The sequence below is a fragment of the Marmota marmota genome, unplaced genomic scaffold (assembly GCF_001458135.2).
Source record: "Marmota marmota marmota unplaced genomic scaffold, marMar, whole genome shotgun sequence".
Taxonomy (NCBI): Eukaryota; Metazoa; Chordata; class Mammalia; order Rodentia; family Sciuridae; genus Marmota; species Marmota marmota.
The window spans coordinates 846,733-863,558 of NW_025999873.1; the positions used below are offsets into that span (position 1 = coordinate 846,733).

A 16,826-nucleotide genomic window follows, 5' to 3' on the forward strand; every position below is an offset into this window, starting at 1 on the left:
CAAAAAAAAAAAAAAAAGGTGGGTGGGGAGAAAGAAACATTCTGTGTTTAAAAGAAAAAATAACTTTAAATATGAAGGTGCAGAGTGTATGAAGCCTTGGACTGTCTGGACACACAGAGATTTCCTATTACGTAGAGCTAGAGCCTGTATCTTAGAATCTATGGAAGAGATTCAATATCTCATACAATAACCTATTTAGGAACACCATGAAAACTCAGGGTTTGTCTTTACCATTTATCTTTAAAATAACATAGATAGGAAGCAACAAAAGCTATGACTTAGTTCTTCTTCCAAAGACGGACATTATGGAAGCAAGACAGACAAAGGCAGACGCAAAAGCAAACTAGAGTGATCCTGTAGTCCTTTCAGCAGGGAACACTGGGAAATCTCCTGCCTTCCTGTAAAATCACGTCTGTGGCTAGAGGAAAGACGGGTGACTGGGAAATAATGATTCTGGTTTTTTCAAGACTGAAGTGTGAAACTGGACACATTATTCCTTCTCTAGAGGCCACTTTATAAAAAAGTCATAAACAAAGGAGCAGGGATTTATTGGAGCAGGTTTTATGATAGAATTTTATGATTCTATGATAGAAATTTATGATAGAACTGAATTCTGAGAAGAAGTGCACTATTTCCAATGTCATGACACTCATGATCACAGAACATCAGACCTCAAGGTGCAGAAACAAGCCAACAAACAACCCTTCTGATCCTGGAAAAACAAGATTAGGGTAAACTGTACACATCAAAATTCAGAACCCACTAAATCTGATTTTATAAGACTATATTTTACATTTGAAAGATATCTAAAAACTCAAAAATAATTTCCTAATATTCAAAGTTAAGGACAGTGACTCCTGATTGGGGAAAGATAACATCTTATTAGTCAAAGTCTAAAATATTGCTTATAATTTTATCTATGTCCCCCTCCCTTTAAATTTTAAATAATAATGAGTTTTAAGCTCACCTTAGGAATACCTTCCTCTTAAACACCTGTTCAATAGGGCCTTTGTGCTAACACATCAGAAGGGGAAGTCATGAATCTGCAAGATCTTTTGTTTTCCACGCTAACTTATCCTTTTTAATAGAGTGGGTATTGTCAGGCCTTATTTGAAATAGCCCATGAGAGCAGTGATTTGAACCTAGATTTGGAAGGTTCCAAGTAGGGAAGTAGCATGGTTAATGGTAGACTGATCAAAGAAAAGACATCATAGAACCTGGCACAGAGAGACACAAAAGCTTTTGTCTCTATAACACAGCCTCATGCACAGGGATTAAGTGAGAAGCCAAAGCACTGTTCAGGTGCTCATCAGACTCACGGAGGTGGGGCTCCGCCCATGACCCACCTGCTATGGCCCTGCATGTCCCCCAGCTCCTTTTGTAGCCTGGCGTTCTTCTCTTCCTCTTCCAGCAGCCTCCTCTTAACAGAGCGCAGTTCCTGCTGGGCCTCGCACTTGATGTCATTGGCCACAACCACTGCAGTCTGCAGGTCTGCCTGGAACCGTCTCCATTCCTCTGTCTCCTCCTGAAAATGCCAGAGCCCACACCCGTGAGAAACGCCTGCTAGGGCAAACATGCAGGCAGGGGCCCAGAATCACCATATCAATCACCAAGGAAGAACACAGGGAGGCCCTGCATTCATATTGTCTCCCTACTAAGAACAGGCACAGATGGGAATTCCTTCCTCAAGTCACAGAATTCTCCATCCTAAAACTGAACAATTGATTTCATTTTACTTCCTGCCAACAGGAAGGCTCAAGTTGTTGAAATGTTTGGTGAGAAAGCAGACTTAGAAAGGGCAACTGGTATTTTCCTAATGTTTCCAAACCCTGAGAACCATTTATAGTGAGACAATGGAGAAGGTCCCTGTTCACAGCTGTAACCCCACTCACCTTTATCTGCTTTGTCAGGGTCTTCAGCTGCCTTTCCAAGTCTGACTTCTGTTCCTCCAATTTGATCACATTGCCTAGAAGCAAGTGATTGAGACAGGAGTTGAAAACGTTGTGAGACTTCTGAGAGAAAGTAAGCTGGGAAGCAGAGGGACAGCTCCACAGGTCACAATAAGGCAAATCCATCCCTTCCACTATAAATTCAGTTTTTAGCACCCTGCAGATGGGGAGCTAGCAGCAGAAGGTTCTTCCAAGACAGGGATTGGGATAATTTGGGAAATAAGTAGTGTTTTTTGGGTTTTTTTTTAGGATATACCACCAGAAGTACCACCATGTGGCACTATAAGAAAAGACCTCATTAGCTGTTCACACTTACACACTTGTGTTGGGCGCTTCCCTGCTATTTGCACACAATTGTCCTGAATAGTCTTTATCACTGAAAGGTAGAGGGCTTTTGTATAATAGAGGATGTAACTGGTTATTACTCCTGTGAATCTGAAATGTATTTCTAGAGTAGCAGTTCTTAATCATAGTTAAACCTCAGAATCACATGCGGCACTTTTCAAAAGCACAGATTTGTAAGACACCAGCTCTAGACCTATGGGCTCCAGAATCTCTGAGCACAGACAGAATCTGGGCCCAGGGATATTCTAACAGCTTGATCACCTCTCCCAAATTAAGAACAACTTTCCTCACTGGTTCTCCAAGTCTCCAATTTGCTCCATGAGGCTATCAGAGCCATTTAAGTGTTCTCATCATGTCAGTCACCCAGGTAAAGTTCCTGAATGGTTTCTCTCTTCTAGAGCAGCACATGTCTATTAAGGATATGAATCAGAATCACTAGAGAAGGTTAAAGAACAAATCTTTATAGTCACATCCTATTCCAGCAGTGGAGCCTAAGAATCCATGTTCGGGATCAATGCCTGAGTAAGAAAATCCTTCTTCACTTTTTTTTCTTGTTCTGCCTGTTTCTCTCAAGACTCTTATGGGAAGGAGTGATCAGGGCTGGAATTGAGTGTGCCTGGTTCTCCTAACAAAAATATATCTTAATAATACCTTAATATTCCTAACAGAAGTTTAAAAGCCCTTAAAAGATGCTCTGTGTTATTTTTCAGTCTTGGATAGATTATGATATAACCACTGGGGATGGGCCTGAAATTTGCTGTGGACACTAATTATACACTGGTTTTTTTGGTTGTGTCTGGACTGACTCTTAAGAATTTAAAGACAATACAACCATTTTCTCAATAGCAATATGCCACAAAAACAAAACCCAAACAAAACAGAACTCATCTCCTTTGACTTTACTTTTTTCAAGGGCAGTGCTCTTTAGAAATAGTCTTTAATTGTATCCTAGTACCACTGTTGAGCCTGGGTGATACTGAGAGCCAAGACTCTACAGTTCATCATGTCTAAGGAGGAATGGAACAGGTACTATCACACAGGCGTAGACCACAGTCAATTCTCATTATTTGTGGCAGCTACATAAAGTTGCCAAACTCACTCAACTAGCAAGGACTGAATCTCTGCTCATAGGGGAAAAACAGAGTTAGGTTCCTATAAGCCTCTGGTCACAACATCTTTCATTAACTGAAACACTGTCTGCATTACATAGGTTTGTCTGCCAAATGAATATGTTAAACGTGTTAGAAACATGCTCTTCCCTCTCTTTGTGACACGGGAAAGATATTTTTAAAATCTTCTGTAGCATGAAGAACCTTTCTGGCTCACAAGTTTAACTTCTCTCACACCTTCTGGGTGTGCAATGAGGACTGATCATTTTCCTGATCCTGAGCCATATAAAGTAAATTTCTTTGGTTTTTGACATTGCAATAATGCTGCCTGCTATACTTCCTTTTGGCCTCCATCTCACAAATCCATAAATTTATTCCTTTTCTATCTTCTCCATAGCGTCATCTTGCACTATATGTGTTACTTTAGCACTTTCCAGAGCAGTCTTATGAGCAGATTGAAGAAGTTCTTCTTTCTTTCTCTAAATGCACTGGGTTGTTGACTCATTAACATTGAACTCATGCCAGTGGCTCAAAACTCGGTCCTGAAACAAGTTTATCTGACACACATGACTCTCCATCAAGGTGCATCACAGCTTTCTTTTCTTTTTGGTCCTGGGGATTGAACTCAGAGCACTCAACCACTGAGCCACATCCCCACCCCTATTTTGTACTTTATTTAGAGACAGGGTCTCACTGAGTTGCTTAGCTCCCCACTTTTGCTGAAGCTGGCTTTGAACTTGAGATCTTCCTGCCTCAGCCTCCCGAGCTGCTGGGATTACAGGCGTGTGCCACATGCCCGACCCTATCACAGCTTTCTTATACTTAGGGTCAGCAGAAGGCACTTCAGTATTGCACTGTGTTAGAGGGGTACATTTTAAACAGCAAAATCACCAAAAACAAGCACAAAAATACTAAAAACATGGCATTAGTAGACTGTAAAAAGGACACTGGTATACAGTATCAGAACTGAGATAAGAAGACAGAGTTTTTGATCTCAGCTGGAAATGTAAGTGGTAGGATGACTCTAATTTTTCACCTCTCTGTGAATTTCCAAAAATAACCACGAAAGCATCATGAGTACTGATTTGGGGTTACAAATAAGTTTTAGTTAGTAGGTGAATTCATGAACACAGAATCTGTGAATAATGAGGATTAATCGTACATATTGGGGAACTTCTCAGGTAACTAAGCTATTTTTAGTAATGTGTTAGTGTTAAAAGCTCTGTACATAATTCTTTTGTTATAAAAGCAAGACACATTAGATGTGATAATTTTATAAAACTTATTTGAACAAAGCAGGCAATGTTTAATCTTTTAAAAATATTTCCCTAGTCAAAGCAAACAATGAGCTTATAAATAAATCATATATTGATGTCTCTATAGTAAGAAGTGGCCAACATCTGCTATCTGATATCCTACTGTCAACGGGACACATGTTGGAATTGTTTTCTCCCTCAGACCAAAGGCACACATTGTTCACGCCACTCTGAACCTCTATCCATCAGATCCAAAAGACAGCACATTGTCTGTACTTGATGAGTGTAGTAAACAGTTCATTTTGAATGACCCTCTCCTACACCGGGACTATCTGTAGAAAAAGTCCATGTGAACAGTCACAGCTAAACTCAAAACAGACTAAGTGGTAGAATATGTCACATGTATCTGTCTCAAGACAGAGGCAGCAGCCTCACGACACATACTGGTACCTAACATTTGAAATACACATGCTCCTTCTCGTAGTTGTTTTGTCTACTGACTCATGGTTAATAATCTCTTCTGTCATTTACTTTCTGACTTAATTTAAGAGATTAATGATTATTTCTTAAGTGCCATTATTCTTTAGAGATTACAGAGTAGTCAAAAGACTCTTCTTAGACCCCAGACACACACATTCTTAAAAACTGTTTCACAGTCACCTGCGAATACCAGTTTCTTTAGCATCCTACTCAGGCCTGTTCCACGTTTCACCTGGACGTGACTTCACTTACTTTCCAGCTCACTAATGAGTTGATTATTGTGTAACTTGACAGCCCGGTGCTGTTCCACCTGATCTTCCAATTCAAATATGGTTTCTTTCATGTCTTTTATCTCTGCATCACTCTCTGATGCTTTCTCTTGCAGTTTTAGGCTGGTTCTGCTCAGCTGTTCTGCTTGATGATCACAGATCTCCTTCAGGTAAGAATAATCTTTTTCCATCTAGAACAGAGAAGATTCCCCAGTTAGTGTAATGGCAAAGAAGTTCACCAAAAAGTAGCAGAAAGGCTGGCTCGTGCAACAGCAAAGGATGCTCTCGGCATGTAATGTTTCTTGCGTTCTTAGTTGGAGAAACAGACAAGGCTGGGAATGTTCAGGAAAATGTGTGTATCCAAATGGCTGCATTTTGTGCCCCTTTTCACAAACAGTAAGAAAGCTACATGTACTTAAAATAACTTTCTTTCCCATACAAGGGTAGAACACTGCTTTTGTGAGAGGTGCTGGTGCTACACTGGTAGGAGGGATGGGATGCCCCATCTTCTATCTGCTATGGAGCAGCGCCCTCTGCTGGTGAGACACAAACAATGCTCCTGAAACCTGACCAATCTGAATATAGAAATGTGCATGCCACAGAAACAGAGGAGTAGCACATAAAATTTCATCTGTTTTTAATTATTACAAGTTGTAATAATTAACACAGAAAAGCACTCCAAATAATGAAATAACCATTCACCCAGACACACTTAACAATAGTTGAGTTTTGCCACATTTGCTAAATCTTTTACTTTATTAATATTTGTTAACACATCAACCTTCTCTCCCACCTCCAAGAGTGATAAGCATTATCCCCAAATTGATGTGTGGTCATACTTTGAAGGGTTTTCCACTTTTATAATAAATATATGTCCCCATGATAATGCATAGTATTGTCCTGGATATTTAAAAACTTTTACACAAATGATATGTTTTTTTCATGTACAATATTATACTGAGGTATATAATAAGTAATATGCTTTTGTCCTGTACTATACAATTCTTGTGTTCTATAACTTGTTTTTTTTTTCTTTTTCTTTTGTTTTGTTTTTGGCGCTGGGGATTGAACTCAAGGCCTTCTCCAAGGCCTTGCAAGGCTTGTAACTTGTTTTTAACTGTGTTTTGGAGAGGAATCCATATTGCTACACATCTCATTAGGACATTACTTTTAATTACTGCATATTATTATTCCCCATCTGAAAATACTAATTAATTCATTATTTTGAACAACACGGCAATAAACACCATTGACCCTTTTCTATAGTCCTTTAATGGATATTATTACATAACTGTATATTTAGGAGAGTAATCTAAACTTGATACCCATAGATTTCTTCCCAGGTAGTTTTTTTGGGGGAGGGGTTTCAGGGACTTCATCTGCAATTTTTTTCCAACTGCATTTCATGTGCAAAACCTTCTGGCTGTGAACTCTATGGGGACAAGGACTTTATCTGCTGTATTCACCACTGTATCCCCTGTGCCTGAAGGTGAGACACAGAGGAAGCAATAGGGGGATAGAGCTCAGTTGGTAGAGTGCTTGCCTTGCATGCACAAGGCCCTGGGTTCAATCCCCAGCACACACACACCCCCCAAAAAAGTAGCTGATGAATGAATGAACAAACAGTGAAGGGCAATCCTGCAGTGTTTTTCACTTGGGAAGCTGTGGATGAATGGATGGAAGAATGGAAGGAAGGAGGAAGTGGGTAGGTAACAAGAAGTAAGAAAACTAATAAGAGAACCAACACAGCCAAAGTATACTACCTGTGCTAAAGGTCAGCATTGCTCTGTGAAACTTGTATTTCAATTGTAAAAATGTATGGCTCTGGACTGTGACGTAGAATATATCACTGCAGTTTGTGGTCAAAATATTTGAAAGCTGTTGTTCATTAAAATGGTTCCAGCTCCAGACTCTGGGAGCTGGACTACTAGGTTTTAAATCTACCATATCAAACCTTTTATCTTTTTAATCCCTCTGCCTGAACAATGGAATGGTTCAAGAAGTAATGTACTCAGAGAGTTTATCACAGTGCCTGGTACATAGTAAGCACTTAATAAGAGCCACTCTTTATCTTATAATGAGCTTAGGTATACAATATGAATAATAATATAGGTCCATTCAACCAAGAAAATCTCAATTTGTTGAAAAAGCCAGAAGTCTCATGATCTTAACAATAGCTATTTTGTGAAACAGAAGACAATTTCAAGGAGAAGCAGCCACAACATTTTAAATACATAATGCTGAAGTCTGAAGGGATCTGGAGAGCAGTAAGGGAAGGCAGCTCTGGGTCTTGCATGCTGAGGCAGCCCATGGTCTTCTGCAGGGCAGGCTGCCTTTGTTGGGAAGACTCAGGCAGAGGAATGTTATCTGAGTTCTAGAAATATGCATGTAATTATCTGGTATGTCTGTGAGTCAGTTGAGCAACGGAACCCAAAGACTGAGCACACCAAGGAAGGTCTGAGTGCAACCAAGGCTGCTGGACCCTTTATAGACTCCCATGTCCCTCTACTTCTCATGTGTTGGCTCATCATAATCATGGGCATCAAAGAGTGGTGACATAGCATAGCGATGGGTATAGTGTGGACTGCCAGGTCAGTAAATCTATATAAATCAGCTACTGTTTCAAATGCACTGATCAATTCTTGATTTTGGAGCAATTCTCTCAATTTAACAGTGTATTCCAGAAAGGTATTGGGAAAAAAAAAAAAAAGAAGAAGAAGAAGAAAGAAAGGAGGCTGAGGCAGGAGGATCACAAATTCAAGGCCAGCCTTAGCAACTTACTAACTTACAGAGGCCCTAAGCAACTTAGTAAGATCCAGTCTCAAAAGTTTTAAAAAAAAAAAAAAAAAAAGTGCTCCTGGGTACAATCCTCAGTACCTACTACTACTACTACTAATAATAATAATAATAAATTATAATTATACAAATATAATAATAATAATAATTATTATTATTATTATAAAAATGTTTTAAAGAAAAGTAAAAACCAAGAGCCCTGGGCTGGGGATGTGGCTCAAGCGGTAGCGCGCTCGCCTGGCATGCGTGCGGCCCGGGTTCGATCCTCAGCACCACATACAAACAAAGATGTTGTGTCCGCCGAGAACTAAAAAAATAAATATTAAAAAAAAAAAAAAAATTAAAAAAAAAAAAAACCCAAGAGCCCTTAAGTAGCCTCAACACTTCTTACAGGGACTCGATAAATAACAGGATGGTGTTTTAATATTCATTTCAAAGATTAACAAAGAGAGGGAGAAATTAAATCACTTGAAAAGAATAATCCTGTGTATCAAGTAGCTGAGAACAAACCTTTTATTTTCATGACTGTTAAGAGTTCTAGGCTGCCTTTTGTGTTGGCTTTTCTGCTGGCCAGCAACACAAACTCCTCTGAATTTTAGCTTCTCTGGATCAGGAATTACATTATCAGACACCCAGCAACATGATTTTTCCCTTGAAAAGAGAAATCTCTTCCATGGATTCCAAACATCTTTCATCTTTGAAAATCAACTTCTTGTGGCTGGGGTTGTGGCTCAGTGGTAGAGCCCTTGCCTAATATGTGTGAGGCACTGGGTTTGATCCTCAGTACCATATAAAAAATAAAATAAAATAGGAAAAACAAAAGAATATTCCATTATTAAAAAAAATCAACTTCTTCAGAAATGGGTCCTGTAAGATTATATTACAAGTAGATTCAAAGGAATTTCCCAGGAACACCAGGACTCCCTGGGGAGAGGGCAGTGAAACCATTCCTGATGGCCTAAAATTGCCAGAGGCACGCGGCAGCAGAGGTAGCTCCACAGCCCAAGGGCAGTGCTGGGAGCACACAGCCAGGACAGCTCTGAGACCAGACCCACTGAATCTTGGAAAATGTGACTATCTCCCAGCACTCAGCCAGATACTGAATTTGGGGAAAAGATTCTATCACAGGTCAGGTTCCCTGGAAACACGTAGAGATGAAGAGGTGGACACGGGAAGTTTATTGAGAACTGCCTGGGAGTGGGAGAGGGGTGTCCAAGCTGTGGAAGAAGGAAGCAGAACCATGAAGTTGTCACACAAAGACTTCAGTTAATCCCCTGGGGAGCTCCACACGGAGGATGCCCCTCAGTACTGTTCCAGATGGGAGCAAAGCCTGGACCTTGGTCCTCTTGGGGGGTTAGCTACAGTATGGGCTACCCTGTGGAAGGCAGCTCTCCTCAGCAGAGTTAAGTCCTGGCAGGAGGGCATGCTACAGTCCTGGAGAGCTCCTGGGGAGTGGTGCCCCCACCTTTGCAGATATTAGAGAACACTGTGGTGCCACATACACACATCTAGATTATCTTCTTGGGGAAATGAGTAACTGGTCAAAATAGTTTTACCATTAGATCAATCGACTACAGTGAATAAAGACCTCCATAAGGCACATCTGTTTATCTTTGTTGGGTAAGATGAAGTATAAAGGAAGTCAAACTAAGAACCAAGGTCCCATCTTACACAAACTAGTCCCAAGAATAGAAAATTTCAAATAAAGAGAATACACTAAGGAAACAGGTTTACAGCTAACCTAGCAATGTTTCAGTATATAAGGAACTAGGAATTCAGTACATCAAAATCAAAGCATCCTGCAAGACAAAAATATGGTTTAAATATTTTAGTGTTGTGGTTCTTCTTTTTTTTTTTTTTAATATCTTTACTTCATTTATTTATTTTTATTGGTGCTGAGGATGGAACCCAGCGCCTTGCACGTGCTAGGCTCTACCGCTGAGCCACAACCCCAGCCCTACTATGGTTATTCTTAATAGGTTCTCAAGCAAAGAACTTTTTTGAAAATCAGACCCTGCCTTTCATACATCATTTCATCATTCAGTCACGTATGAATAACATAGAAACATAGGCAGATGTAGTTATATCATTGTAATAAATTCTAAATAAATTCCAATATCATTAAAGTTGTATAGATAGTTCTGTTAGAAACCAGCAAAGGTGGATAAGTTATGTTGCCAATAGCAAGGTACATGGCTTGTAAAATAAACCCTCTGTACTGCTTCTTATGTAAGGATGTTGCATTTTGTTTGTCTGTCTGTGGTACCAGGGATGGAACCCAGGGCCACACATGCACTAGGCAAGTGCTCTACCACACCATAGCCCATGTTTGTCTTTTACTTGGCTTTTGACTGAATCTGCTGATTATACTGTCTATTTGATAAAAATGATCTTCAATACTAAAAAAAAAAAAAAAAAAAAAGTAATCATCTAGGAAGGAAAGAAAATAAAGACATTAAGACCCAACCCCGGGCTGGGGATGTGGCTCAAGCGGTAGCGTGCTCACCTGGCATGCGTGGGGCGCTGGGTTTGATCCTCAGCGCCAAATAAAAATGAAAAAAAATAAAGATGTTGTGATCTGCCAAAAACTAAAAAATTAATATTAAAAAAATTTCTCTCTCTTGAAAAAAAAAAAAAAGATCCAACCCCAGGGCTGGGGCATGGTGCTAGGGGCAGGGCTCAGTGGTAGAGCACTTGTCTCGCATGTGTGAGGCTCTGGGTTTGATCCTTAGCACCATATAAATAAAATAAAAAGGTACTGTGTCCACCTACAACTAAAAAAAAAAAAAGAAAAGAAAAAAGGTCCAACCCCCACACATTCCAATAGTGACTTCTTTTTCAACAAACCTCAGAAATGTAAAATGTGTAACTAGGGAAATATCCTAGTTGCTTATAGTTTTACTGCTTCTAAAGGGACAAAAGGGTCTAAGGAAAGCCTTAGGTACAGGAAATGAAGTAGCTCCTGGCCTTGAGATCTTTGGCCTAAAGCTGAGGGGTCATCTATGGCTAGACAGGCAGGGGCTGACAGGAGCTCAATGAGCAGGCCTGAATACCTTCTTGGTTCAACAGACATCACTCCTCCCCAAGCTGCTCCAGGTTCTATGCTCCCTCTCAGGAAACAGCACAACCACATGTGCAACCACACAAGAGGAGGATTGGGGAATGGACCAAAGGCCTCTTTCCAGGGATCCCCAATATCATATTGGACACCAAACCCTAATGGGCCTAACTCCTAGAATATCTAATGTCTAAATGTCTTTCAAATCCTGTCCTCCCTTCTATCTTGTCCCCTGTTCAATCCATTCTTTCTCACCTAACTGTGGCTAAAGCAATCTTTCTTTCTTTTTTTGGTACTGGGGATTTAACTCAGGGGCACTCGACCACTGAGCCACATCCCCAGCCCTATTTTGTATGTTATTTAGAGACAAGGTCTCACTGAGTTGCTTAGCGCCTCGCTTTTGCTGAGGCTGGGTTTGAACTCGTGATCAAACCCAAACTGCTGGGATTACAGGAGTGTGCCACCGCACCCGGCTAGCAATCTTTCTTTTGTCCTTTTTAAAATATATACTTTTTAGTTATAGGTGGACACAATACCTTTACTTTAATTTTACATGGTGTGGAGGATCAAGCCCAGTGCTTCACATGTGCCAGGCGAGCGCTCCACCATTGAGCTCCAGCTGTAGCCCAGCGATCGTTCTGAATCTGGGATTCTCTCACTCCCTTGTTTAAAATTCCTCAAACCAAAAGCACAAACCACAACAAAACAATAACTTGGACTTCATATAATTAAAATTAAAACAAAAAAAAGTGTGCCTTCAAGGACATTAAAAGACAGTAAAAAGATAACCCACAGAATGGGAGAAGATATTTACAAATTACATCTCTGATAAAGCATTGTATTCAGAATATGTAAAGAATTCTTAGAACTCAACCTTAAGACAAAAAAAATGTGTGAGGGATTTAAATTGTTTCTCCAAAGATGATATATAATTGCTAAGTATACACATGAAAAATGCTCAGTATCATTAGACACTGGGGAAAAGACTAATGTCATCTTTGGGGAGGTGCATATCAAACTTAGACGGCTAACACAAAAAGACAATAACAAGGGAGAGGAGGATGTGGCAAAAGTGGAACCCAAACACATTGCTGGTGGGAATATAAAATGGTGTGACCACTTTGAAAAACAGTTTGAGAGTCCCTTACAAATTTATTTATTTATTTTATTTTTTTATTTTTTATTTTTTTTAATATTTTTAGTTGTAGATGGACACAATGCTTTTCTTTTGTTTATTTAGTTGTATGTGGTGCTGGGGATCGAACCCAGGGACTCACACATGCTAGGCAAGCGCTCTACCACTGAGCCACAACCCCAATCCCTCCCTTACAAATTTAAATACAAGCCAGGCATGGTGGCGCACACCTGTAATCCCAGCAGCTTGGGAGGCTGAGGCAGGAGCATCTCAAGTTCAAAGCCAGCCTCAGCAAAAGCAAGAAGCTAAGCAACTCAGTGAGACCCTGTCTCTAAATAAAATACAAAACAGGGCTGGGGATGTGGCTCAGTAGTCGAAAGCCCCTTAGGAAAAACAAAGTTAAATATAGAATTAAACGATCAGGAATTCCACTCCTAGGCATATGCCCAAGAGAAATGAAATATATTAATACAAAAGGCTGTACGCAAACATTAATAGCAATAGTATTTTCAATAACCAAAAAAGTAGAAACAACTTTCTCATCAACTGAACGGATAAACAAAATGTGATGGATTTATACAATGGAATATTAGCTATGAAAAAGAATGAAGTACTGACATAGGCTACAATGTGGGTGAACCTTGAAAGAACTGCACTGAGTGAAAAAAAAATAGATGATAAAAGTCACATAGTATATGATTTCATAAAATGTTCAGAAGAGGCAGATCCAAAGAGTCACAAAATAGATTAGAGGTTGCCAAAGGATGGGAGGGAAAAGGTGATATGGGGGAAGAATGTTATGGTTAGCATATGTGTCTCTCAAAAGCTCTTGCTAATGCAGGAATATTCAGAGGTAAAACTATTAGATTATGAGAGCTGTAATTTAGGACTAAGTTACAGCTCTCATAATCTAATAGTTTGAATGGACTGGGTGGTAACCATAAGCAGGCGGTAGGGATGGAGGAGGTGGGTCACCGAGGGTGTGCCCTTGAAGGGTGCATCTACTCTCCGGCCCCTTTTGGATCCTCTCTCCAGCTGCCATGAGGGAGCAGCTCTCCTCTCTACCTCACATGTCCCCCATGATGTGCTGCCTCATCTTAGGCCCAGAACAATGGAGTCAGCCCTCTATGGACTGACCTGTGAAACTGTGAGGCCCCAATAAATTTTTTCTCCTCTAAGTTGCTCTTGTCAGATATTTTGGTCACAGTGACATGAAAGTTGACTCAAACGGCGGTGACTTTAATACATGATACAGATTTCCTTACTGGGTAATAAAAATGATGTAAAATTGACTGTGGTAATGGCTATACAACCATGAGAATATATTAAAAATTACTGGCTTGTACATTTTCTGAATTATATCTCAATAAAGCTGCTATTAAAAAAAAATCCTTCTAAGACTTACTGTGTCTTTTTTTTTTTTTTTTAAAGAGAGAGGGGGAGAGAGAGAGGGGGAGAGAGAGAGAGAGAGAATTTTTAATATTTATTTTTTAGTTTTTGGCGGACACAACATCTTTGTTTGTATGTGGTGCTGAGGATCGAACCCGGGCCGCACGCATGCCAGGCGAGCGCGCCACCGCTTGAGCCACATCCCCAGCCCCGACTTACTATGTCTTGAGGGTGAAATTCAATCTACGTGGTTGGCATTTCTTCCTGTTCACTTCCACGGACCATCCCATGCATTCCAGCAATGACAAAAAAATGAGCATTACTTCCTCAAGGGCCAGGCTTTCTGGCCTTAGGACTTAAGTTATTGTCTTCTAGTGACATTCCCCAGTCCCTACCCCCAACACTTCACCTGGTAAACTCATTCTTATCCCTTCTCATGATTCAGGCTAGAAGTCAAACAAAAACATTTCTTGATGATTCAGGTTTTTGCTGTAAACTTTCCCACTGTATTATAATCAAGTAAAATTCTTCTAGTAAATGAGGCTTTGTTTTTTCAGTGGGGGGAAAAAACAGCATTGGCCTAAGACCACATGGTATTAGAGTCATTAGGTCTGCTTTATATATTTTCCTATCTCTTTGCTTTCAGTAACCAGAAAGCCATATAAATCAGTGATTAAAGACAGACATGTTGCTGGGTGCAGTGGCGCATGCCTGTAATCCAGGCAGCTCAGGAGGTTAAGGAGGGAGAATCTCAAATTCAAAGCCAGCCTCAGCAACAGCAGCAAAGTGCTAAGCAACTCAGTGAAACCCTGTCTCTAAATAAAATATAAAATAGGGCTGGGGACGTGAACAAGTGGTCAAGTGCCCCTGAGTTCAGTCTGTACCAGTTCAGCTCCTGGTACCCGCCCCCACACACAAAAAAATATCTAGGCATGTTGAAGTCAAACCCAGTTTTGATCCTGGTTTCATCAATTAATTAATTAGGCTAATATTGACGGTATCTACTATGTAAGGTTATGATGATTATAGTCTCTAAGAGTGCCTAATACATATAAAGCATTAAAATACTAGCTATTATTATTAAAATATGATAAAATTTGTTTTGAACATATTGATAAATTATAGCAGTCTCTTTTAATTCCACTGTAAATTTCTTTGCCATTCATTCACTTATTCACTGACAAGTATTTACTGAATACCTAATATGTGGAAGAAACAGCAATGCTAAAATTATATACAGCATAAAAAGTAAACAAACCTGGAATGACAGCTTGAGTAACTCTGCCATGAGTAAGGATATGTGTTGTATTTATTGTTTTTGTTTTGACATCTAGCTTGGCTACTATAAAACAACTTTTGCTTCATTCTTGGCCACATTGTGAACAGGTACTGCTGATACTGATAACTATATTGCATTCTTACTGACCTAAGTTTAAATCTTTCTTTCCTTTTTGCAATGCTATTCTGCCAAGGGAGAAGAGAATATGCTAGTTTATTTACACTTCTGTTATGGAAAAGACTGATGGAAAACTCAAAGATGTAGAATAAAAATGTGAATTTTACCTTTGGGAACTCACAGGCAAGCTGAAGAAGCAGGGGCTGTGTGCTGGGGATGCCATCGGCAGTAGCAGTGCCCCATAAAAGTGCTGCCCAAGAATGTACATAGGAGGGAGATGTTGGGGCAACTCTAGGGCTCCCAAAGAGTCCTGAGGTCACATTCAAGGACAAGAATAGTGCTCGGGCCTCATCTCATTAAAAGAACTAACATGTCTAAGAAGAAAAATGAATTTGTCACAGGGGATGAAGTTCTGGCAAGGAAACTCAGAAAAGGGGCAGCCCATGTAGGTCGGCAGTGAGGAGCACCCTCCTCCAGTGGAACCACAGTAGGTGTAGGAGGCAGAGCCACAAGTGTTCTGTGTTCCGATCCCCCACAAGGCCGTATTTCTTCTCCACCAAAGTTCAGCTTCAACCCTTCCCTTCTGAGTTTCAGAGATCGATCTGCTGGGAAGAACCTGGTATATACCCCCATCATGTGACTACTGTGTTTGGGGCCATGTCGCTGTTATATCTCACATAATAAGGGACACATGGGCATTCTGGCTGTGTAATTTAATCTCTGTGAGCTTCAGCTCCTAGTGCACAGCCAGGCAGGAGGGGGCCTTTGGCAAATTTCCCTGCAGGCCTCTCATGTTGCTACCCTGAGGTGCCTCCTTTGAGTCTACCTCCTCCAGGCTTCCACAGGACAGCTGCAGCAGGCTGTTTACAGAACTTCCTCACTTGCCTTTCTCCTCGTTGATGTTTTGTGGCCAGAAAATGGGGTAAATTATGTCTCAATTGAAGAGGAATGAAATCTCCATGACTTTGGGTAAGTAACCTTAACCCATCACCAGTCCATCATTCAGGCAGGAGAAACGAATATTCTCCAAATTTCCCCTGAACTCTACACAACAGATTCGCCAATACTTCCAAGCACATCCTGAGGTGCTATGAAGGGCAAAGGCTTTCACACAGAGATCCTGGTTGATCTAGAACAATATCATTTATTGAAAGAAGCCATGAGAGTTCATGAGTTAATGATCCATCGGAGCTGAAGGCCTCTTTGAAGAAGTGTCCCCATAGCTAAGACTGAAAGCTGCAGAAAACACCAGGCAAGAGAGACAGAGAGACCACTATACAAACACCCAGAGGCAGGCAAGGACTCAATCTAGCTGGTTCTGGGCAAGGAGGGAAACAGTGAGGCTGAGGCTAGAGTATAGGGATGCCAAGCTGCTGGGCTCTGGGCATCCATGAAGTGTTTGATGAAATGGGACGCCGTTGAAGGACTTACATGATTAGGTTACCATGAGTGCTTTGTGGAAAAAAGTAAAGATATGGAGTCCTGTGGGGAGGCTGTCAAACAGTGCCCATAACCCCCCCTTTTTTCTTTCTATGGGAACCTCAATTTTGTTTAAGAATCAGGTTATGAACTTATTTCAAAAGAGGTGGGCTGGGATGCAAATGTGGTTTTGGTTTTTTTTTTGGCTTTTTTTTTTTTTTTTTT

The 16,826-nt window shown here is 40.4% G+C and overlaps 1 protein-coding gene across 11 annotated transcripts in view; it reads right to left on the bottom strand.

Moving 5' to 3' along the window:
* Window positions 1–16,826, bottom strand: part of Specc1 (sperm antigen with calponin homology and coiled-coil domains 1) — a 273,402-nt gene that overhangs the window by 102,063 nt on the left and 154,513 nt on the right. For all 11 annotated transcript variants that reach the window (XM_048786146.1, XM_048786182.1, XM_048786138.1 and 8 more), the window contains 3 exons: window positions 5,392–5,599; window positions 1,893–1,966; window positions 1,347–1,525 (listed from right to left, as the gene is read on the bottom strand). In XM_048786146.1, the coding sequence (XP_048642103.1) occupies window positions 1,347–1,525; window positions 1,893–1,966; window positions 5,392–5,599 (461 nt within the window). The remainder of the gene's footprint in view (window positions 1–1,346; window positions 1,526–1,892; window positions 1,967–5,391; window positions 5,600–16,826) is intronic.